Source organism: Sminthopsis crassicaudata, chromosome 5 (assembly GCF_048593235.1).
Source record: "Sminthopsis crassicaudata isolate SCR6 chromosome 5, ASM4859323v1, whole genome shotgun sequence".
NCBI lineage: Eukaryota > Metazoa > Chordata > Mammalia > Dasyuromorphia > Dasyuridae > Sminthopsis > Sminthopsis crassicaudata.
Window position 1 is genome coordinate 81,192,766 of NC_133621.1, and position 26,645 is coordinate 81,219,410.

Below are 26,645 nucleotides of genomic sequence, written 5' to 3' on the forward strand. Positions count from 1 at the left end.
TTCACTGACATAAAGAAATAAAATTGCGAGTCAAATTAAAAGGAAAATGGTGCTAAACAGAATAGAACATGTTATATTTGATCATGGGCAAGACATTTAACCATTGAGCCTGAGTTTCTTCATCTATAAATGGAAATAATAAAAGCAGTAGTACTAACCTCACATGGTTGTGAAGCTTAAATGAGATAATGTATGCCAAGGTTTTTGTATACCTTACTGGATTATATAAATTCGATGTCATAATAAATAATGTACTTATAAGTCTTTGAAGTGCTGAGATGTACTAATAATGTCAGAGGTTGTTATTTATATGTTTAACTACTTATATTGTGAGCTCTGACTTTAGTTACTAGGAAAAGAGAATTGAATAGTGATTGTAAATTAACAACCAAGTAAAGAAGATGTTAAATGCTACATTTTACTCTTTTTCTCATCTATTCCCTTGTTTTCCTTCTCCCCTTCAGATCTTGGTGCATGTCATGGAAACACTGGGAATTTGTACAATGTAGTCTGTAGGAAATATTACATTAAGATTTATATTTAAAATTTAGCTAATTTTTAAAAGTACAATTCTTTCTACTTGTGGGCTGTGATATTACAAAATAGTCAATTACCTTTCTTTTTTGTCACTGAAATTGGTTTGTCCAGTTACTATTTTTATGTTATATCTTGCTTTTTCTTTACAGGGAAGAAGATTTCTCAGCTTTCTATTCAGCTGGAATGTAAATTTCATTAAACTGATCCATGACGTCATTAAAAAGCAATTGCAAGTTTTACAAAAGTATGTATTACAGGTAGCTAATATTATATAGTTATTGCCTTAACTTGTACAAACTGCATTTGCTTTTAAAGTAGTCTTGAAGATTAGCCTTTCATAGTTATTACTTCGATCATTAGAAATTAGTAACTAATTTTTCACTATCAATTAGTAGAATTACTCTTTAAATTGTTTGGTAGAAGAAAATTTTGTAGACTGTTGCAGATACAAACCTGGCAGAAACAATTTTATTAATTATGTAAACTAATTATAAACGTCTTTTGATTAGAGGTACAAAAATGGACAGTTTTCCATATCTTTGAAAATTTCTTTAACATAGATGTCCTTAACATATTTTTGGATTATAGATCTCTTTGGCAGTTTAGGGAAGTCTAAAGATCCTTTTCAAAATTATGTTTTTAAGTAACTGAAGGAAATGAAAAGAGAAATATTTTTTTTTCCCCTCTAAGTTCATGGACTCCCTCAAATTTGTCCTGTGGATGGAGTCAAATCAAGAACCCTTGCTTTAACATTTCAGAAATCATTTGGAGTTATAATTGACAATATTCTCAATCAGATGACAAAATTCCTCGGTCATTTTAATTTTTTGTTTGTTTGTTTTGTTTTGTTTTTTACTGAGGCAATTGGGGTTAAGTGACTTTTCCAGGGTCATACAGCCAGGAAGTGTTAAGTGTCTGAAGTCATATTTGAACTCAAGTCCTCCTGACTTTAGGGTTGATGCTCTATCTACTTCGCCACCTAGCTGTCCCCTCGGTCATTTTTATGCAAGGATTCAAGGTTTAGATTATGCTTTAAGAACAATGGTACCTTAAAAGTGGATCACTAACATAACTAATAATTTAGAAACCTTGCACACTTATCTCCCTTATGTTCAGACAGGACAGAACTCTTTTAATTTTCACTGTTTCTTCAGAGGAAGGAAGAAACTAGACATTTTATCAACTATCTACTATATGCCAGGCACTGTGTGCTAGGAACTTTACAAACATTATCTCATTTTTTCCTCTTACAACAACCTTCAGAAGTAGATATTGTTGTCATTCCCATTTTACTCTTGATAGAGCTTGGACAGACAGAGTTTGTGACTTGCCTCGTGTCACATAGCTAGTAAATATTGGTGGGTGGATTTGAACTCATGATTTCCCGACTCTAGGTCCAGGCAGGGATGTATCCACTGTACTGTCTGTGGCAGTTAGGTCACTTAATCTCTGTCTGTCTCAATTCCTTCAACTTTCAAGTGGGGATACCATTTACCTCACATGTATCTCATAGAGTTGTTATTAGGGTAAAATGTCATAATATTTGTAAAGCACTTAGCATGATTCCTGGCATATAGTAAGTGTTTCATAAAAGCTATTTGTTGTTATTATTATTGTTGTTGTTGGCTATCTCAAAAACATGGCTAAGCCTTTGGCAAGGGGAAAAGGTGACTTATTTAGGTTATGGTGGTGATTCAGACTTGATAGTTAAGAGTTTCTCATCCTGATGGGATTTAGGATATTCCCTTGATGTATAATGTTTTTCCAGAAAAAAAGAGGAGGATATGGTGCCTCAGGATTATTTCTGTAATGTGAACTCTATCTCTATTTGTCAGTTAAATTTCAAACTTGATCATAATTTTAAAAATGGTTAGGTTTTCAATATTTTTGATTAAAGTTTATGTGATGTCCTTTGTGATATAAAACATTCAATTATTGTAAGACTTTTGTATATATTAAATAAATGTCATTCACAGAGCCAGTTAAAGAATTAGTAAAATGGATTATCCAAAGCATGTATCTGTTTGAAACTTTTTTTTTTTTTGCAATATATTTTTGTACTTGCATTTGAATGCATTTATTGTTCTAGGAATGCTTAAAATTTTTTAGACAATAATGAAAGTATAGTGAAGATGTAATTTAGAAATATTAGAAAAAAATTTTTCGATGTTACTTCAGAACTTTTTACTATTTGACATTAATATTACTATTTAATATTTTTTCATGTATAAAATACTAGCCTTAATTACCCTGATAGCCCTCGTGTTAGGGGCAGTAGTTGAAAAATACACACACAATGCATACATACATACTCACACACACACACATACCCTCAAACACACAAATATATATTGTACTTCAGTATTAACTCAGTTTTATGATTTTTTTTTTTTTTTAATTTGTACAGATCTCTGATGGTTCATGTTGCTGAAATTTATTTCAGAGCTTGGAAGAAGTCTTCAGGGAAAATGTTGGAGGTATGTGCTTTTAATTTGACAGAATGTCCTCACTAAGCATTCCCATATTTAATTGGTCAAGAGGGAAGGGACTTCCCTTCCAGCTCTTCCTTTCTCCTCTTTATTCCCTCTCAAAAAACAAGAAGTCCATTGCTTGTTGAATTTTAGAGAGGTTATGATGTTTTCTCTTATTAAAGACTAATTACTTATATATATATCCCCCCTGATTCTTTAGTCAAATATCTGTAAGTCACTATATGATTTTTTAAACACAAGACCCATGATTCTTATTAGGTGCATATTTTTTGAGAATTTTGAGAACCATTAAAAAATTTGATTCTTCATTAAAAATCACTTAAGACCTATTTTTGAAATTTATCATTATCATATAAGACAACTAGTCTCACCAAAATACAAGAAAAAAACTTTCCATTTGGAATCATTGTAGGTCTCTTCCTGTCAAAATGTCATTACTCAAGTGCCTTTTGATTCCAAGACTTTTTTTTCCTCTTGGGTAGAGGTGGAATGAATTGAAAATGTTAGATAGCATGATGAATGGAGCAGTTAGCCTGGCTTTCTGGAAGACCTGAATTCAAATATGGTCTCTTAACTTACTAGCATGTCATTGAAGTGATGTCTGCCTTATTTAATGTAAAACTGTAATTGTAATAACAGCTACCTCTCAGTTATCCTTATCCATCTATGGGTTTTCAAACATAGCCAGTTTTTAATATTTTAAACAATCTTTTTTTCAACAAAGTGTAAGATGAAAAAATTAGATTTGTTATTGCTTAGAATTATTTCACTGTCTTAAGATATTTAATATTTATTAATACAAACTTTTTATATTTCATTTTTTTATTGCAGGTAATTGAAGATAGTTGTATTCAGGATTTCATGCATCATGGAATTCATCTTCCAAGGAATTCTCCAGTGCATTCCAAAGTACGAGAGGTAAATAGAACATATCATAATAATGGGATTTATTTTCCAAAATATATTTTGATAAAGGACATCTTTCTTTTTCAGTTCTCTTATAATTATTTTTTAATTCAAATTTAATTAACTTCATGATTTTTAAAAAAATCTTTAATGTTATTGATCTTTCTCATAGTCAAATGATAATTTAGTTAAGAGGTGTTTTGTTTTTTTTTAACAGTTATCAGTTTCACTACAGTTTTCATTATGCAATGAATGGTTAAGATTTAATTCCCTGCTGATAATATAAAGTGTAAAATGTACTTCAAATAAACTCTAATGTCATTATGGAACATGTCTATGAATAGTTAGAATTATCATCTGCTTACTGCTACCATGTTTTTTAATCCTGTCTTATAGATGCAGTTTTAAAAAATTCTCTTCTGTTATGTACTTAGTATTTTAAATAGATTTGAACAATCATTTAGACTAAAGAGGATTCCAATCCTGAATAAAGAGCTAAAATCTGTATTAGGAATTGAGAATTTCAGAAAAACCTTAAGAATATTATAGATTTATTTCCTTAGTTTTATGTTCAGATCATTTTCATTGTTTACTCATCCTGTTATAATACTAATCCACAAACTATAGCATCTCACAAGTTGTCTGGCAATTTTATTTCATTCCCAGACACACAGTCTGTTTTTCCATTAAAATTTTTAAGCTAAGAATTCATACACAATTATTACCATCTTATTCATATTTAGATATTTTTGCTTATTTAAAGTACTGTTTTTTAAGTGTCTTTTTTTTTTAATGAATTGCGTCTAATTGATCCTAAAAAAAACTTGGCAGATAGTAGTTGAAAATCTGGTCCATTGTTATGTTTGGGCATATTAAAGCAGATGCTATCTACCAGAAGCCCTGTCCACTGGGTACACTATCTTAATGTCAGTCTTTTAGCAGTCATGATTTGACAAAATAGGTTAGCAGATATTGCTCATTTTTATACATATATATGTATGTATATTTTATATATATGTAATGTTTATATATATATTACTATATGTTATATATTTATATGCATATTTTATATATTATGTGTGTGTGGGGGTGTATATATATATATATATATATATATATATATTTAGCATAACCAACTCATCCTCCTTAACTTACAGAATAGAATACAGAATAGAAATAGGACTTAGAATAATATTATATCTTATGAAAAGATTTATTTAACTCTTAGGTTATTGAGGCTTATATTTAAATTACATGAAGATAAATGAAAGAGATAGAAAATTTCTTAAAGTCACTAGTTTTTTTCTATTTTTTTGTACTTTGATGTCATCTATTTAAATAGAAATTATGCCACAAAATTTCGTTAAAAGGATAATTTTATCATTGCCTGAAAATAAGGTCATATAGTGGTCATTTCATGAGGTATATGTATATATGTGTATATATATATATATATATATATATATATATGCAATGTATTCTTCACATGTATATAATTTCTATTTCTTGATAGCTATATAAAATTTCATGCAATAAATTCAATTTCTTAGCAATATAGATTAAAATGAGACTTTTTTAAACAGTAATATATTTGTTTAGCATTATGGGAGTTCTATCTTCCAGGTTGAACAGAGATAATTCTTGTATTCAAGGATCTTATTCGCTTAATCCATAACAACAAGCATTCCCCCCTGGACTACCATTCCTGCTTTTGCCCTGTCCCTTACAGCCATTATTTGGGGAAGCATCTCTTTTGGAGAGGGGCCAGCTATTTATTTTTCTCTTTTTTCAATAATATAATTTTGTGTTTGAAGAGAAGTTTTAAAAAAGGTGATTTTTTTTATTTGTTTAATTTTTTTTTTCATGAATCAGTTTTTTGTTTTCATGAATCGATTTGTGAAGAATTTGGGGAAGAAACTGGGAAGGATGCATAAAGGAAAGAAAGAGTATGGAAAAAGCAGGGGAAGAAACAAGAATTTCTCTTTTGTTTGGAAGCATTTTTTGTTTACAGTCATAAAGGACAGAATTACTAAATAGTAAAAAATTTTCCTGGTTGACAAAAGAGGGAGCCATTGCTTGTTATTAGATGTAAATTTTGAGATCTAAGGCAGAATTTCAGAGTTGTAAGAGAGCTTAAAGACAGTCTAGTCTAGCCTCATTTTCAGATAGAAACCTAAGAACTGAAGTTAAATAACATCCCCCAAAGCCATACAGCTAATAAGTGTTAGAGGTAAGATTAGAATGGATGTTTCCTGACTCATAATTTCATATTTTTTATTTCTCTTCGTTTTGTTTCTTTTTGGTAAATAGATTTAATCACTTTTTTCTCCCACTGCCTCCATTTGAGAAATTATTGAACATGACTTTTGAAAGAGTCACAAAAATGTCATAAAGTCATAATATCCTAACAACCAGTTTTTGCTTTAATAGATTTTTTCTCCTGATTTTCTTTGAAAGAACTTCTAAAATTTTTATTACATAACAACCATAATTTTGCTTTTGATTATACAGGTGCTAAGTTATTTTCATGGTCAAAAAAAAATTCGGCAAGGAGTAGAAGAAATGTTACATAGATTGTATAAACCTATTCTTTGGAGAGGATTAAAGGTAATCCATCTTTTAAATCATCCAAATATGTTTTAGATATGTTAACCATGCACCTTAATTTTGAATACTTTAATCAAAAGTATATGAAATGATAGTTTGATTGGATGAATCTGCATGAATTATTTTTTCCAAATAAAACTGTTAGAAGCTGAATTGTATGATAAATTTTCAACTCTTTAGATCTAGTCCCATATTATCAACTGCCTTTTGGACTTTTTGAAATGGATTTATTCTTTAGAAAATCAAAAAATTCTAAAACAAACTTCATTATTTTCCCTCACTCCTCCCACCTTTCTCCAAACTTGATCTTTTCCTGAACTTCCTTTTTCTTATCAAAGTGATAACAGAACTAATGTTAAATTTAATTTTGTTGAAGCCCTGTCCATTACCCTCTATACTATTCCACAATGGTAGCCTTTGAGATAGTTCCATAAATTTATTTTGTTGATTTGGATTTCATAGTTTATTTACTAGCTGAGTTTTGATCTCATTTTACTCTTTAATCACTTACATTTCATATTGTGCTTATTAAGTTTTATTTTCCATTTTTTCCCACCAGACCCGTGATGTCATCAGACTAGGGAGTATATTGACTACCAGTGGTGAAACTAAAAGCAAATTCTAGTTTTTCTTTTTCTTTTCTTTTTTGTTCTTTTTATTAATAAACTTTAGTTAGTCTCAGTGACCTTAAATTTCCTAATTAAAATTTTTATTCTGTAAAATATGATTGTTGAACTAGAAGATCTTTGAAATTTTTTTCTAGCCCTCACCAAATTCAGCTTATGTATGCATTGCCATTCTCCAAATCATATCTAGTCTTCTAAATTATTTTTTGAGGTGCCTCACTTGTATTGCTTAAGGTTTTTCAGATGTATTGGTGCTATGCTTTTGTTTAATGGTAGAATAATAATATCCTAGATTTTGCTGGGAGTAATCATATTTCTAGATAAATGTATAAGCCAGTTTCTGATTATGGAAATATGTGCACAAAATCTCCTGTGAATGTGCTTTTTTTAATGTTACTGAATCTCAGCAATACTGAGATCTAATCAAGAGGTTGACAATTCCAGCTTCATATTATTAAACAATTTTACTTTTTTTCTTTTTAACAAAAGTAAAGCCTTAAAGGAAAAAAAAATATGACATTTTGAATTCAAAAATTAAAAAATTCTGGATTGAAAAATATCTCAACAAATTTGCTTTTCAAATTCTGATACCATTCTTTGCTGTGGACTCTTAGGATGAGCAAGACTAGATAACAACGTAGTTAGGCTGAGTGAAATTCATTTTCTATTTCTTTCTGTCTTTGTCTCTGTCTCTTTTTGTGAGGTAACTAGAAATGAGTGATTTGCCCAGGGTCACAAGTAGTAAGTGTCAAATTGTCTGAGGTCAAAGCTGGACTCAAGTCCTCCTGACTCCAGGGCTAGTACTCTATCCATTGAGCCTCCTAGCTGTTCGCATTTTCTATTTTACTCTTGAAAGCAAAATTCAAACATTTTCATTTCTTAATTTGACCCCAAAACATAAAATATTCAGTGATCCTATATCAATCAGTCTATAAGCATTCATCTGTTATGTACCTACTGAATATACATTTTCATTGTTCTCAAGGATCTTATATGAGGGAAACATGTATATATATATGATTATGTATAAATATGGATGTATATGTGTATGCATATATATGATTATGTATAAATATGGATGTATATGTGTATGCATATATATGATTATGTATAAATATGGATGTACATGTGTATGCATATATATATGATTATGTATAAATATGGATGTATATGTATATGCATATATATATGCACATACATATACACACACCTATATATTCATACATATATATATATACATATATATATATGTATATATATATGTATGTATGTGTGTGTATATATAAAGTTTTGTTTTTCCACATGGCTTTTGATGATGGAAGGAATTAGCTAGTGGGGAATTTAGGAATATTTAGTATTTCATCCATAAAAATGAGAGAAATGCTTCCACACTTGATTGAAGTAATTGAGTAATTTTCCTTTTGATTACTAAGTCACTGACTTTTTATTTTTATTGAACAGGCCAGAAATCCTGAAGTTCGATCAAATGCAGCATTGTTATTTGTTGAAGCATTTCCTATTAGAGATCCTAAACTTAATAATGTAGACATGGATGATGAAATTCAGAAGCAGTTTGAAGAACTCTATGTAAGTTTTATTTTTTATTTTATTTTTTTTACAAACATACATTTTTATTTTATTTATTTTTTTAAAATTAATTTTATAATTATAACATTTTTGACAGTACATATGCATAGGTAATTTTTTTTTCTGATACCAAAAAATCATTTTTATTTGTATGGCTATTTAATTTGCATATTTTTAGTCTTTGCTTTTTCTATCAAATAGGAGAATTAGACTAGATGAATTCCAAGTCTCCATCAATCTCCAACACTTCATGGTTCTCTGCCACCCTCATCTTTTTTTTTTTTTTTTTTTTTTAATTAATTTTATAATTATAACATTTTTTGACAGTACATATGCATAGGTAATTTTTTACAACATTATCCCTTTTACTCCTTTCTTTTTCGAATTTTTCCCCTCCTTCCCTCCACCCCCTCCCCGAGATGGCAGGCATTCCCATACATATTAAATATGTTATAGTATATCCTAGATACAAAATATATGTGCAAAACCGAATTTTCTTGTTGTTGTTGCAAAGAGAATTGGATTCGGATGGTAAAATTAGCCTGGGAAGAAAAACAAAAAATGCAAACAATTTACACTCATTTCCCAATGTTCCTTCTCCGGGTGTAGCTGATTCTGTCATCATTGATCAATTGGAACTGAAATAGCTCTTCTCTATGCTGAAGATATCCATTTCCATCAGAATACATCTTCATACAGTATAGTTGTTGAAGTGTAGAAGGATCTCCTAGTTCTGCTCATTTCACTCAGCATCAGTTGATGCAAGTCTCTCCAAGCCTCTCTGTAATCATCCTGCTGGTCATTTCCCACAGAACAACAATATTCCATAGCATTCATATACCACAGCTTACCCAACCATTCTCCAATTGATGGGCATCCACTCATCTTCCAGCTTCTAGCCACTATGAAAAGGGCTGCCACAAACATTTTGGCACATACAGGTCCCTTTCCCTTCTTTAGTATTTCCTTGGGATATTAGCCCAGTAGTAGCACTGCCGGATCAAAGGGCATAACTTTTTGGGCATAATTCCAGATTGCTCTCCAGAATGGTTGGATTCTTTCGCAACTCCACCAACAATGCATCAGTGTCCCAGTTTTCCCACATCCCCTCCAACATTCATCATTATTTGCTCCTATCATCTTAGCCAATCTGACAGGTGTGTAGTGGTATCTCAGAGTTGTCTTAATTTGCATTTCTCTGATCAATAGTGATTTGGAACACTCTTTCATATGGGTAGAAATAGTTTCAATTTCATCATCTGAAAATTATCTGTTCATATCCTTTGACCATTTATCAATTGGAGAATGGCTTGATTTCTTATAAATTTGAGTCAATTTTCTATATATTTTGGAAATAAGGCCTTTATCAGAACCTTTAAGTATAAAAACATTTTCACAGGTTATTGTTTCCCTTCTAATCTTGCTTGCATTAGTTTTGTTTGTGCAAAAACTTTTTAATTTGATGTAATCAAAATTTTCTATTTTGTGATCAATAATGATCTCTAGTTCTCCTTTGGACACAAATTCCTTCCTCCTCCACAAGTCTGAGAGGGAGACTATCCTATGTTCCTCTAATTTATTTATGATCTCGTTCTTTATGCCTAAATCATGGACCCATTTTTATCTTATCTTAGTATGTGGTGTTAAGTGTGGGTCCATGCCTAGTTTCTGTCATACTAATTTCCAGTTTTCCCAGCAGTTTTTGTTAAATAATAAATTCTTATCCCAAAAGTTGGGATCTTTGGGTTTGTCAAACACTAGATTGCTATTTTTATTCACTATCTTGTCTTGTGAACCTAACCTATTCCACTGATCAACTAGTCTATTTCTTAGCCAATACCAAATGGTTTTGGTGACTGCTGTTTTATAATATAGTTCTAGATCAGGTACAGCTAGGCCACCTTCATTTGATTTTTTTTTTTTTTTTCATTAATTCCCTTGAAATTCTTGACCTTTTGTTCTTCCATATGAATTTTGTTGTTATTTTTTCTAGGTCATTAAAATAGTTTCTTGATGTAAGTCTCTCCAAGCCTCTCTGTATTCCTCCTGTTGGTCATTTCTTACAGAACAATAATATTCCATAACATTCATATACCATAATTTACCCAATCATTCTCCAATTGATGGACATCCATTCATTTTCCAGCTTCTAGCCACTATGAAAAGGGCTGCCACAAACATTTTGGCACATACAGGTCCCTTTCCCTTCTTTAGTATTTCCTGGGGATATAAGCCCAGTAGTAGTATGGCTGGGTCAAAGGGTATGCACATTTTGATAACTTTTTGGGCATAATTCCAGTTTGCTCTCCAGAATGGTTGGATTCTTTCACAACTCCACCAACAATGCATCAGTGTCCCAGTTTTCCCACAGCCCCTCCAACATTCATCGTTATTTGTTCCTGTCATCTTAGCCAATCTGACAGGTGTGTAATGATATCTCAGAGTTGTTTTAATTTGCATTTCTCTGATCAATAGTGATTTGGAACACTCATATGAGCGGAAATAGTTTTAATTTCATCATCTGAAAATTGTCTGTTCATATCCTTTGACCATTTATCAATTGGAGAATGGCTTGATTTCTTATAAATTAAAGTCAATTCTCTGTATATTTTGGAGATGAGGCCTTTATCAGAACTGTAAAAATGTTTTCCCAATTTGTTACTTCCCTTCTAATCTTTTTTGCATTAGTTTTGTTTGTGCATAAACTTTTTAATTTGGTGTAATCAAAATTTTCTATTTTGTGATCAATAATGGTCTCTAGTTCTCCCTTGGACACAAACTCCTTCCTCCTCCTCAAGTCTGAGAGGCAAACCATCCCATGTTCCTCCAATTTATTTATGATTTCGTTCTTTATGCCTAAATCTTGGACCCATTTTGATCTAATCTTAATATGTGGTGTTAAATGTGGGTCCATGCCTAGTTTCTGCCATACTAATTTCCAGTTTTCCCAGCATTTTTTGTCAAGTAATGAATTTTTATCCCAAAAGTTGGGATCTTTGGGTTTGTCAAACACTAGATTGCTATTTTTATTCACTATCTTGCCCTGTGAACCTAACCTATGCCACTGATCAAATAGTCTATTTCTTAGCCAATAACAAATGGTTTTGGTGACTGCTGCTTTATAATACAGTTCCTAGATCAGGTAAAGCTAGACCACTTTCACTTAATTTTTTTTTTTCATTACTTCCCTTGAAATTCTCGACCTTTTGTTGTTCCATATGAATTCTGTTGTTATTTTTTCTAGGTTATTAAAATAGTTTCTTGGAAGTCTGATTGGTATAGCACTAAATAAATAAATTAGTTTAGGGAGTATTGTCATCTTGATTATATTCACTGGGCCTATCCAAGAGCACTTAATGTCTTTCCAATTATTTAAATCTGACTTTATTTTTGTGGCAAGTGTTTTGTAATTTTGCTCATATAAATTCCTGACTTTCCTTTGGTAGATATATTCCCAAATATTTTATACTATCGACAGTTATTTTGAATGGAATTTCTCTTTGTATCTCTTGCTGTTGGATTGTGTTGGTAATGTATAAAAATGCTGAAGATTTATGTGGATTTATTTTGTATCCTGCAACTTTGCTAAAGTTATGAATTATTTCTAATAGCTTTTTAGCAGAGTCTTTGGGGTTCTCTAAGTATACCATCATATAATCTGCAAAGAGTGCTATGTAAGTTTTATAAAGAGGAATTATAATTATGTAAGTTTTACAAACATGAATTATTACCTGTTAAAGCTGTGGTTAGGCTGTTCCAGGTTGATTTCCTAAACATGGCTAGTTCATTCCTAGGTTTTTTCTTTGCTTTATTCCTAGAATGGGAAAATTCTGTTTGTTCTTTAGGGTTTAGTTCAGCCCTCATCTTGTCTATGAAAGTCTTTCCCCAAAATTCAAACATATTTCCTAAACTTCTTTGGTTTATTTATTTGTTTTCTTTTCAGCTGCATTATTAAGACCCTCGTTCAACTGATTAACATTTATTATGCACACAGTATAGGCCATGTACTATTCTGAGTGCTGGGAATACAGTTACAAAGAATGAAACAATTCCTGCTTGAAAGGAGCTTACATTCTAACAGGGAAGGCTGCAGGGAGTTAGATCATTATATATGGAATAAATTAAAAATAATTACAAATAGCATTTGGTGTGATCAGGGAAGCCTTCTTGAAAAAAGTGCTGCTTGTGCTATTTTATAAATTCCATTTAGGAATTCCATTAGGACCCCATTGCTGGTATATAGAATATCCAGTTCATAGCCATGGAGATGAGATAATAGAGTGTATTGTAAGTGTAAGTAAGTGTAAGAGGTGGTCAGTTTAGCCAGAATACAGAGTGTTAGTGGGAAAATAATGTCCACTTAGACTGCCAAGATATGTTGGGGCCATGCTTAATAGTTTTTTATTAGAGATGATAGGGAGTCATTGGAAATGACTGAGTAAGGTGATGACATAGCTATGCCTACTTTTAAAGAAAATTTGCCAGCAATGTTTAGGATGGACTGGGGGGAGAGAGGTCATTTAAGGCAGGTAGACCAGTTAAGGAGGCTTTTTGTAATAATATAGGTGAGAAACCTGAATTAAGGTAGTGGTGATGTGATTAGAAACAAGGAACTGGAAATAAAGTAAAATTAAAATGATTTATTGAGCAGTTTTGATCCATGTGCTATGCTAAATAGTAGGAATAGAAAGAAATGCAAAAATAGTCTCTGTTCAAGGATAATATAAAAACAAAATACATACAGAATAACTTGAAGATTATCTCTCTTTTTTTTTTTTCCCCCTGAGGCTGGGGTTAAGTGACTTGCCCAGGGTCACACAGCTAGGAAGTGTGAAGTGTCTGAGACCAGATTTGAGCTCAGGTCCTCCTGAATTCAGGGCTGGTGCTCTATCCACTGCTCCACCTAGCTGCCCCGAAGATTATCTCAAAGTAAGAGTTAAGTTTAGGATGAGTTTGGTATATCTCTTATATTAATATATCATGCTAGGGATTTTAGAACCCCATAGTTTATCCTCATTGGAATCCTGTAGTTAGGCTGATTATAGAGGGATGATTTATCTTGGAGGTATTAACTTCAATGAAGGCCAGCTCTTCCTCAGTCTTACTATAGTGCAAAATAGAGTCTCTAAGAGCCAAGTGAGGGACCACTTGGGAGAAGCTACCAAGCAGAGATCCAGCCCTAGAACCTACTTTATGGTTTAGATTGAGGTCTTGAGTTTAGGGCCAGGCTGACAATAGAACAATATAGCATTTTTGAATTACTTAGTGCTTTCTGAAAGTTATTTATATTAATAAAAAATATATTTTCTTTCTTGATTGTTATAGAGTCTTTTGGAAGATCCATATCCATTGGTTCGTTCAACAGGAATTCTTGGTGTTTGTAAAATTACTTCCAAATACTGGGAAATGATGCCTCCAGTGATACTTACTGACCTTCTAAGGAAAGTAATTGGGGATCTAGCTTTTGATACAAGTTCAGCTGATGTTCGCTGTTCTGTTTTTAAGGTAATATTTTTGAAAGCAAAACTATCATTATTAAATTAATTCTCACTCCCCATGTTTTTTAAACAGGGCAGTTCTACCATTCTACTTTAATAATAGCTCAGTGATTAAAAAAATCCATTATTTTGTCATTGTGAATATTCTTAACCTTATGGATCATAAAGTTCCCTTGTCTTATATTTCATCACTTATGATAATCAAAAAAAAAAAAATCAACGTACCTTAGTGGCCAATTCTTTGATGAAGAGCCTCTTTAAATTTAGCTTTTACTAACATGAAAGACATTGTCATTTGAGGTCTATTCCATCTGAAAAATTAAGAAGTTAGACAATCCCTCCTAGCTCTAAATCTATGATCCTGTTATCCTTTTTCCTGTTTAAATGGAATATTTCCAGTCCACAGGACATTGGGCATAATCTTCTAAAACCACAATTATAGGGATGAATCAGAGTAAGATTTTCATAGAAGTAGGAAATGTAGAAATAAAGATGACCTTTTTGTGCAAAGAAGATATTATTGATATTGATTGAACATATACTTAAGAGTGTTTCCTGACCAAGAAGCTGTATTTTGCCTAAAACAATGTCTTACAGTAAATATTTTATTATTTCGTTATTTTACTTTTGAGTGGTACTTTCTTCCTAAACTAATAAAAAATTCAGCATATTGCAAGATGACCATTAGTAGAATCTTGACTTTTCCTAAGTAATTTGAACTAAGTATTATGAAGACTAGTCAAGTTTCTTCATTTTTTTCCATTATATTTGGTAATAAATCTAGGGAGAAAAATGGAGATGTTAACAAAGATACACACACATGTATATATGTGTGTATATGTATATATAGACATGTATGGTATTTATGTGACATGCTTATTCAAGTCAGAAAAACTAATACTGAATAGCAGAAATTTGGAAGTTTTACTGCAAGTGACACTGATAGTTGAAGAAATAGCTCAAGTTAAACAGTTATTTTTTGTTTCATTATATGGCACCTTGAAAATTTTTTATGCCTCTTGTAAAAAAAAAATCTACTCGGAAGGGACAAAAATATAATTATTCTCTGGTGTTTTGAGTATTTTTAAAACTTTCTTAAAATATTTTTTCCCTATTTTACTAAAGGATATGTGAAGGAGGTCATAATTTGTATGCCAAAATACTCAATTCTTGATTTTATTTATAAAAATAAAAATTTATATTATTTATTTAAAAAGTTTTATTCATCTTTTTAAGTGACATGTTGAATGAGGAACTGTTTACCACCTTTTCAGGGGACACAATACTAGCAAAAAAAAAAAAAAAAGAAAGAAAAAGATGATTTTTTTTTTTTTTTTAGATAACAGAATGAATGGAACAGTTATTTAAATCTGGCAAAGTTAAGTTTAATAGGTATAAAATTAAAGTACTTCACTTAGGTTGAAAGAGCTCTTTGCATAAGTTTAGTAATGGCATCGGTCTGGAGATTCTATTATGTAATAATTCACATGAAGACAATCTGAGAGTTTTAGTGGATTGTAAGCTCAGTGATGTCAATGGATAATGTAATGAAGCTACTAAAAAAAATTCTATTTTTTATGTAAGGCTACATTAATAGGAGTGTATTGTCTATAACAAGGAACATAATAATCATATTTTACTTTTTGCCAGAAATAAACATTTATTTTAGTTCTGTATGTTGTATTTTAAGAAAGACTTTGATGCATTACATTTAGATGAAGGTGACTAGGATGGTGAAGGTCCTTAAAACCATGTCATTTTCATAATAGTTAAAATATTGAATATGTTTATATAAAAAAAACTTAGCTATATGAGAGATATTTTTAAATAATAGAAAAACTCTTGTTGGAAAAATGGTATATTTATGTGTGACTACAGAGAGTACACTTAAGACAAATGATGGAATACTAGAAGGAAGCAGATTTTATTAAATGTAATGGGCTGTCTTTTGAGGTTTTAGAACTGGAAGGAATTGTGGAGAACCCTTACCTTAAACCTCTAATTTTCAAATGAAAAAACTGAGGTTGTTATCTATCCAGAATTATTAGGTATTGCATTCTTAGTCAGCAGAAGTCTCAAAGCAGAGTCTAGATATTGTAGAGAATGTGATTAAATGATATCTAAGGTTCCTTTCAATACTAGGTTTTTATATATCTGTAATTTAGTTTGATAATTCTAATAATAATTTGAATTTTTTTTCTCATCTGACTTTCTTGCAGAGTTTTCATTTTTTTAAGTGTATTTTATTATTGTTTTTTTGTTGCAGTGTTTGCCAATACTTTTGGATAATAGACTAAGCCACCCTTTACTAGAACAGTTTCTGCCAATTCTAAAATACAGTCTCCATGACAATTCTGAAAAAGTGAGAGTAGCTTTTGTTGATCTTCTGCTGAAAATTAAAGCTGTGAGGGCTGCAAAGGTAGGATAAATATAATTTGCTTACAGTAATTCAGTAGATAAATTTTTTGAGACTTACGATATTTCACTAAACAAAAATGTCAAAGGAACTTTATGTAATAGGTTAGTGTTCCTAATCCAAATATTTAACTATTCTCTCTTATCTTAAACAGATAAATCACTATTTTGTTTGGCCAGTTATTTGTGTCATCTTGGGGCATTGTGGGGAATGTTTGAATCTTCTTTTTTTTTTTTGATGGTTCTAGATAGGTTATATATGAATTTTCATTTCAATTAAATAAACATTTATTAATTACTATAAACCACACATAAGGTATTGTGCTTGGTTATGAAGATTGGAGTTTCATTAATGTAGAGAATTCCCAGATAAGTAAATTCTCTAAAAATTCAGTAAAGAGTCTTAAAGCATATGTATCAAACTTCTGGGAGCATGCAAGTCTCTTAACACTCCTGAGTGTGGCTTAAGCCAGATTAAAATGTAACTTAGAAATATTTAACAAAATAAATAAGGTTACAATAAAATATCGATAATGTTAATTTGTGATTTTCTAGGTCAGTGTGCTCCAGCAGGGATCCTCTATTTGAGTTTAATGCCACTGTCCTCGTAGGCTTGCAGAGATCACACAGTTTTTATGTGTCTGAGATGGAACTTGAACCCAAGTCTTCCTGGATTTAAAGCTAGCTCCCTTTCCATTATGCCATACTGCTTCTCAAACTGGGGGATATGAAGGCAAAAGGGAAACTGAAGTGAGGGACAATTAAGTGAAGAGAGACAGAACACATCACAGAGGCAATCAGGCCTCACTGAGATGGATCTGATAACTTCAGTTGAGTCTTCAAGGAAGACAGATTATGAGAAGTGGCTATGAGGAAGGGAGTAGGTTATTGTGAGAGGAGGTAAGAAGGAAAGAAACTAATTTTTGAACCATTTTAGTCTTCTCAGAAAATTTTGTTTTCATTCTCTAAAATTCCTAACTTCTTCCATCTTTTACTGTTAAGGGAAGAAAAACCAAAGGAAGAATTAAATTTTTTACACTAAATACAGTTTGACTTTTTTGACGTGAAGCAATTTTATTTTGTTTTCTTCATTTCACTGAAAAAAGAACATATTCCAACAGATTTGCTTTGTTGAGAATATTATAGAAAATATTCTATGTGAAAGTTCCCATTAAAGCTTCTGCTTTTATCATGGCAGATTTTAACACTTTAAATATCGGCTTTACAGTTTTAGTACTTTTAATTTATGGTTTTAATTAGGAAACTGTTTAAATTGATATCTTAAAATAAAATGAATATACTTAAATTACTTGTGAAATATATTTGATTTTGAAGTTTAAACAAAGTTAAAAGCACTTAGACCAAAATTGAAATTGCAGCAATAGGTTTGCCTGTTATCAGATACTTGAACAGTATTCTAAACATCAGAGCAACTAACTCTCTAGGGATTTATAGCTATATAGGATATTTTAGACTTTATAAATTTTTGAGGCAACATGAAATTCAGAGCATTGACTTTTTTCCTCCTTCTTCCTCAGATACTTTTGAAAGTGATAAGGGACCTCAGCAATATTTTGGTCCAATCTGTAACTGAATAAGAATTTAATCTAACATATACTTGGCAATTCTTCATTAAGAATTGGCCTTTCCATTAAGAGCCTGAGTGAAGGAAAGTATACTGTATCTCAAGTATCTTAAGGTTTATTGTGTAAGGCACTCATTATTAGGAATTTTTTCCTTACATCAGCCATAATTCTGACCTTTTGAAGCTTCTAGTCATTGCTCAATATATACTTTAAGATCATTTGCAAAGGAGGAAGAATTAGAAAAATTCTTGAAAACACTTGAGAGACACATAATTTGCTGAAAAATGTAGATACTATAAGATTTCACAGTACTTATTTATTGATTCTAATAAAACATTTGTTTTTATAACCTCTCCAATAATGTCTGCCTTGCATAAGTGAAAAAAATCATAACAAACTTTAAAAGCTATACGAGATAGCTGATGACTTTTATCATTAATATAAAATGAAGCAAGAAATAAGGAATTGTAAACTTAATAAACATCCTTATGTTGTCATGCATTTCAAAGTCCCAAGTTGAAGGAGAATATAGATGATGAATCTTACAGATGCAATGGTTTTTGGATATCATTATATTTGATTACATCAAAATATGTAAAAACAAAGAGTTTCCTAAATAGTAAATTTAAGTTAACTCAACAGAATGAAGAATGCTCATTGTTCATCCTCTTATTTTTCAGGTAAATGGATATTCTATAGATTTCATCCATCAATATATATCTCTCAGGAAAAAAAAAAAATTGCAAATGGCCATGAGTTTAGGCTGGAGATGGGACATAATCAAGGGAGCAGGCTAGATTGCCATTGGGAAATAGTGTGTTTCTTTGAGTAACATCAAGTTTCTCCTGGCAACAAAAGGCCGTCTTTTTAATACCATTATCTAGTTGTGTTTTAATGAATCTCAGTAAAGGAACAAATTACTAAAGAACTTAAGTTCATTATCACCCACAGGGCAATGAAAAGGTGAATGGTGGGTATTTGGCAGGCCCCCGAATGCCTTTTATGCTTGTTTTGCAGTTCAGTTAAGTGTTTGGTTGGCAACTCACTTTGGCAACTCTTCTATATTGAATAAATAATTCTCTTGTCTTTAAAACGAGGGTATTCATATAGATGGTCTTTGAGTTCCTTCTAGCTATGGAATTTTCTAAAAAATTCTAAAATTCTAATTTTTCTAAAAATTTTAAAAATTTCTAAAAAAATTAACAGATTGCTTTAAAACAACTTTAGTGAGATTATTTAAATAGATTCATTAGAACTATTAGAATTACAGGTCGTGTTTATTTACCTTCCCATTAGGAAGAAATATTTTAAGGAAGAATTTCAGACTTCGAGTTAGTAAGACTTGGGTTTGAATTTTGCCTAAGATGTTTAATAGGTCTGTGAGACTGGGCAAGTCACTTAATTTTGTTTCCATAAAGTCAAATTAGGATAATGATAGCACCTACCTTATAGGGTTTTTAGGTTCAAATGAGATAATATGTATTTTTGTGTACATATATTTATAAGTGCCTCCTATATGCTGGTCACTGTGTTAACCAAATTAAAAAACAAAAAGAGCCCCCTGGTCTCAAGGAGCTTAAAATCTGACAAAAGAAAACACACAAAAGGAAACTAAAAAGTGAGGTAGGAAGTTTAGGAAGGTACCAGAAAAATGGGCATAGTACCATGAAAAAGTCAGAGAAGTCCCAAAATAATGTAGACAGTTGAGAAATGGGAAATTCTGAATTGACCTTCCTTCTTAAATGGAGGGTTTGTAGATGATGGTTACCTCTAATCAGAGGGATTGAGAGTGATATACCAAGTCTTCGAAAAATTTTCCTAATAACCCGCTTCCTCTGAGGCATGATGAATTTGTCAGAGAAGATCCAAAGTAGTGTAGCCAGACGAGAAATGAGAATATGTATGTGCTTGTGGAATAGCAACATCTGTGTTCAAAACATATCACTAATTGTGTAACTAGATATGCCCGTTGATCTTTTGGTCTCAGTTTCTTCATGTGAAAAAAATCAAGTAATATATGATACGATTTCACAATGCTGTCAAGATCAAATAAGAATATACATAAAGTGTTTTAGAAATCTTTGTGAATTATAAATGTCAAACTTATCATTGGTCTCATCTAACTAGCATAATCCATCAAATGTCCATTTAGGTTTTAAATTTTAAGAAATAAATTTTTGATGGTTATGCTTCTGATTATGCACTGAAAATGCACTCCTATATGGCCAGGTAAATTTACCAACCCAATCTTATATGACAATTGGAGTCTCTAGCTTTAAATTTTTAGTTGTTGGGATAAGGTAGCTTTTAGCAGATAAAGAATTGTAAAATTAATTACAATGCTTCCCCCTGCTGGTTTAAGTCAATTAATTTTTTTTCTTGACGATTTAATATAATTTTTAGCAACATTAAATGTTAGGAAGTAAATGAGATTATAATGATCACTTAAGATCGATATAATATATTGTGACTTGACTGTACACCTTCATTCCCAATGTAATAGAACATTTAGAAATTGTTTTCTGTGTTAATAGGTTAATGCAGAGTATCATGTTTTAAACATGTAAAAGTATGAAGAGAAAGAACATTATATGAAGAACATTATTTGTTATTAAAATTTAAGAATATTATATCAAGAACCCAAAATGCAATACTAACTTAAATAAAAATTGACACAATATATGGATATATTGCTTAGAGTGTTTCAAGATAGAAGTTATGAAAAATACTGTTTTGGTAATTTTAAATGAAATAATTTCTTAGGAAAATATATGAACAATATTTTTTATTGGAGTTAAGATTTTTTTCTATAATTCTATACATATTATATATATATAATTTATAGAATAAGCTGTTTTTCCCCCCAATTTATTTTCTTTTTAAAGTTTTGGAAGATATGCAGTATGGAACATCTTCTGGCCCGTTTGGAAATTGATTCACGCCCTGTATCTCAACGCCTTGTTCACCTTCTCTTTAATTCTTTCTTGCCTGTTAATCAACCAGAGGATGTATGGTGTGAACGCTGTGTTACATTAATACAGATGAATCCTGCTGCAGCCAGAAAGTTTTATAAGTATGCTCATGAACACACTGCTGCCACAAATATAGGTGATACATACTTTTTTTTCTATAAATTTTATTTTATTTTTTAAATTAAAGTAAGAACATTAATGAACATTTTTCAGCAATTTTCATTCAGTATTTGAATGAATTGCTTTGGAGAAATAGTGTTGAAAGACTGGTCTAAGAGCCAGAAAGATCTGAGTGTATAATCCTGAACAAGGCTTAATTTCTTTATCTCTAGAATAGGAATAATACTGATAGTACCTACCTCAAAGGATTGTTGTTGGAAAGCTTTATGTAGAGTTTTAAATTACTACAGAAATGAGAGGTGGTGGTGAATGGTTAATAATGTACTTCTCTATGATCCCATTTTAAGATGAGTTCTCACCCATTCAGATTATAATTCATTCTCAGAATATTTCTTTTGAACAGAAAGGTGTATGTATCAATCACATTGCCTGTCTTTGTAATTATAGCAAAGTTAATTCATGTTGTTCGTCACTGCTTAAGTGCCTGTATCCAGAAGGCAATACAAGAGTATCAGGAAGAGGATGAAGAAATGGAAAAAGAGAACATAACTGTAAGTAGAATGGAATCTTAGTCTAGTTATCAAATGTAACTACTCTTTTCTAGTGTCCATTAAGTGGAACTATGTAGAAAATTGAAAACTAATATTGATATTTTCTGTTGATATACTTTTTAGAAAAAGGCAGAAGTTAAAAATATGATGTCATTCATAACATATGGATTTTGCTTCTATGGTAACCTTTGTTCTCTTTAATCAGTCAATGATCAAGCCTTTTATTAGGTGCCTACCATGTGGTTTTGAGGCTCTGGGCATACAAAGATAAATATGAAGAAAAATCCCGACTGGAAGGAACTTACATTCGATCAGGAGATACACACATACACACACACACACACACACACACACACACACACACACACACACACACACACACAGAGGCAATAAATTTTTTTGTGGGTAAGGCACCAGAAGTTGAAAGGATTAGGAAAGGCTTTGTGTAGTAGATATCCCCTGCACGGAGTTTCAGCGGAAACATGGACTTCTAAGGTGGTGTTGGGAGAAGCATTCATTCTAAGCAGAGCCAGTTTTACTTAGTGCAAAGGCAGGGAGATGGGAAATAAGAGTATCATTTGTGAGGAAAAGCAAGAAGACCAGTTTGGGTGGACTGTACAATGTTTGAATTAATCAGCATTTATCAAACTAGATGCACTAGATACTGTACTAAATCTTGAGCATATGGAAGAATGAAGCATTCTTTTTGCAAGAAACTTAAATTCTTTTGGGAGAAAAAGTAAGGAAATATATAAGTATTTATAGACTGCATGAAAGGAAAATTAATATAAATACAAAATAGTTAAATATCAGAGGGTAATGAGATAGAGGACACTATCTAGTAATTAAAGGGATCAGGAAACCCTATCCTTTTAACAAGCTTTCCTATTTTTGTCAAAGACATCACCATTCATCTAGTCTCCCAAATTGATAATCTTAACAAGATTGGCTTTTCATTCTTCCCTCACCCCACCCCACCCCAACCAGTTTCTCCATCTTGCCATTTTTACTTTCACAATATTTCTGACGTCTTACATCATTAATCATTTTAATTCAGATCTTCATTATTGCTCCCTTAGATTATTGAAATAGCTACCTAATTGGCATTCCTACCTCAAGTCTTTTTCCACTTCAGTCTATCCTATGTTCTCCTGGCAAAGTAATTCTCCTTAAGCACAGATCTGACCAAGTAACTCCTCTACTTAACTCTCCAGCTAGAAGATACCATGGTTAAGAGCAGTGAAAGATCTTAGTATAAAACTCAATCTAAGGCAATAGCTTTATGATCCTGTTGACTCAGTTTCTTCATCCGTAAAATGGGAAGAATAATAGGACCAAACTTAGAGGGTGGTTGTGAAGATCAAATGAATAGTGCTTTATAAACCTTAAATCCTACTATATAGATGTAATTTTTGTTGAAATCAAATATAAACCTCCTTTGGTATAAGGGTTTTTAAAGCCCTACTTAACCTGCTTCCAATTTTTGTTCTTAATTTGTTTTTAAAGCCCTACTTAACCTGCTTCCAATCTTTGTTCTTAGTTTCAGTGAATATTACTTCTGTCCTGTACTTTGTAATTTAACCTGATTTACCTTACACAAATCTCTGTTCCTCACACAAGATATTGCAGCTCTAATACATGACTCACTTATTGTCAAATTCTAATGCTTTTTTTCTTATTGCCTCTAGAATCACATATAAACTATTCTATTTAGTCTATAAAGCTCTTCATAGTCTCCTTTTCCTCTTTTCTATGCTCAGTAATATAGGCAAAGTGACTTTATTTTTGTTCCTAACCCAGGTATCTCCTTACCTGTTACATATTGACTAGAATGCACTCCTTCCCTTTCACCTCATAGAATCAAATAGGGATCATTTATTAAGCATCTACTATGCATCAGGGAATACAAAGAATGAAACAACCTTTTCACAAAGAACTCATATTCTAATGTAATTCCCTCAATACTAGTGGCTTTTTCATCCAGGAATAGCCTTCTATAACCTTCTTATCATTGAAGGTCTTCTTGCATAGGTTATCTCTTCTATTAGTGAAATCTCCTTCCTTCATTCTACACCCAACCCTGTTCCTGACTTTTTCTGAACTTATAAACCATGCCTTTATCCCTGTTATTTTTATTCTCTATTTTCATCTCTTTCTATTCCTTTCTGTAGGTTGTCTTTCCCCCATGGAGCATAAATTCCTTGAGTTCAAGGAATCAATTTTTGCTGGTATTAGTATTCCCAATGGTTAGCACAGTTTCTTACACATAGTAAATGCTTCATCAATGCTTGTTTCCATAATTCCTTAATAATAAGTACTTGTAAAAATGTATATAGCACAAATGTAAGTGAATAGATGAAAATATACACTATTTTATATATTAGTTTGGGAGCAAGAATTTGCTTATTGTTAAGAATTGTTAAGAGCTTAATAAGTAGGAGGATGAGGAAAGGAATTCATGTAGAAAACAAGGCTTGAGCTGCATTTAAAGAAAGAGACTCAAGGATTGAGAGGTGAGCACATTCCAGATTTAGAGGACAATAATAAATATTCAGTGAATAGTGTTGAATTTTTAGAAAAGTGAATTCTGAAGATATATTTATCAAATAATTGTTGTATATTTGTCTCTAATTAGGAAAATAAGGTATAATGGATGTTTGTGATTTTTTTTTTAATATCCCTATAACAAACATTCTTTTTAGAGATTATAGAAAATAAGATAATGTTATGAACCATATTGTCAATTACTGTTGGACATAATCTATTATTGGAGATAATTCTATATAAAAGTATATGGCTATTCTTGATAACACAAAAGAAAGGTGGTAATATGAGTAATTCTGTAAGTAAAATGGTGTGTTAGATACTAAAATTAAATATATATGGCTTAACTCATTATTCAAGTTTAAAATCCTGGGGTACCTAAAATTTCACCAATACAGGAATATTTGTGTAGTTAAGACAAATGAAATACTGTTTTTTACATTTTAAAAGCTTTATGTGATTGAAGATAAATTTTCCATGATCAATAATAATAGTCAAATTCATAATTAAAAGCTTCTAGGGAAATTGTTCCCTCATATAATCACATGTGTTTTATACTACCTTAACTTTTTGGGTATGCATTTTGAGGACAGGTAAAATTTTAAGTATATGAAATTTCATAGCCCTTTATGTAAATATATTATAATTCAAGATTATAATGAACATAAATACATATTATATAAGCGAGTTAGTATAGTAGAAATAAATATGGAGAGAGGATTCTGGGAGGATGACAGAGTATCAATAAATTTCTAGCCCTTCAGATTTCTTTCATAAGTAGAGCAAATTGACAACTCAGGTACTCATAGACTGGTGAAAAGACAGGGATCTGCCTAGTACAACTCAAGATCAGAAGAAAGACTCCAGAACTAGGATTAACTTGTGTGAAATACAAACATCTCTAGGTTAGCTTCCTAGAAAACACCCAGTAGGGATCCCTAGGGCTAGCTGTATTTGACTGGAGCCTCAGTCAGGAATCACAGGAACTTTTACCTCTCAAATAGCATGCAGAGTAGGGCTTCTGAATCTAGGAAGACAGAGGGCTGATTTAGCTCCACTAGGCCCAGCAGTGCTGTTGAAATGGGGCCTAGGCAAGAAGGAACCAGCACCCCTAGCCAGTGCAGAAGCAGTGTGGTAGGTTTACTGCTGGCTGCCAGTACTTATCCCCACTCCATGATTATACTCAAGAGTTCTCATTAAAAAAAATTAACTGGCAAAGAAGAAATAACCCAACTTACTATGGAAATAGGGAAGACTGAGATTCATCTTTAGAGGAGGACAGTGAACTAAAAAAAGCTTCTACTCCAAAGAGTAATATTAATTGGCTCTCTATCCAGAGAGAATTTATAGAATTCCAAAGACTTTAAAAATCAAATAGAAGATATTGAGAAAAACAAACCTCCCCCCCAAAAAAATTGGCCAGAAGGAAACCAGTGAAACTATAAGAGACCAAGAAATAACAGGAAACAAAATATAAAGAATGAAACAATAAAACAGAATGTGAAACATAAGAAAAACAACAGATCTGGAGAACAGATCAAAAAGAGAAAATATAAGAATAATTCATTTATCTGAAAGCTGCGATCAGAAAAAGAACCTTGATACAGTAGTGCAAGAAATAATCAAAGACAATTGTCTTGGAGTGATAGGACATGAGGGAAAAGTAGAAATAGAAAAAATTCATTGATTGCTATCTCAAAGGAGTCCTTTGTGGAAAACACGTAGGGGTAGTATTGCCAAATTTTGAAACCCCCAGACCAAAGAAAATTTTGCAAAAAACAAGAAAAAATATGCTAGAGCTACAATTAGAATCGTACAGGACTTAGCAGCCATAATAAAAGACTGTGGGTCCTGGAATCACATATAGAGACAATTTTAGAGAAGTAGGCCTGCAGCTAAAAATATCATATCCAGCAAAATTATCTGTAATAGTGAACATAAAGAAATGGACATTTAATGAACTTGCAGATTTTTAGGACTTTATCTCAATTAAACCTGAATTTAATGGAAAATTTAACATCCAAGATCCAGTATCAAAAACTAATTTTAAGAACCTCAATATGAACAAATTATGTCCCCCCCCCCCCAGGCTGGGGTTAAGTGACTTGACTAGGGTCACATAGCTAGGAAGTGTTAAGTGTCTGAGACCAGATTTGAACTTCAGTCCTCCTGAATTCAGGGCTGGTGCTCTATCCACTGCGCCA

General features: G+C 31.6%; 1 protein-coding gene across 1 annotated transcript in view; it reads left to right on the top strand.

Moving 5' to 3' along the window:
* Positions 1-26,645, top strand: part of NCAPG2 (non-SMC condensin II complex subunit G2) — a 78,239-nt gene that overhangs the window by 16,642 nt on the left and 34,952 nt on the right. Inside the window, exons 7-15 of the mRNA XM_074267301.1 lie at positions 687-781; positions 2,945-3,014; positions 3,861-3,947; positions 6,447-6,542; positions 8,630-8,755; positions 14,081-14,260; positions 16,520-16,672; positions 21,140-21,362; positions 21,794-21,897. Of these exons, the coding sequence (XP_074123402.1) occupies positions 687-781; positions 2,945-3,014; positions 3,861-3,947; positions 6,447-6,542; positions 8,630-8,755; positions 14,081-14,260; positions 16,520-16,672; positions 21,140-21,362; positions 21,794-21,897 (1,134 nt within the window). The remainder of the gene's footprint in view (positions 1-686; positions 782-2,944; positions 3,015-3,860; positions 3,948-6,446; positions 6,543-8,629; positions 8,756-14,080; positions 14,261-16,519; positions 16,673-21,139; positions 21,363-21,793; positions 21,898-26,645) is intronic.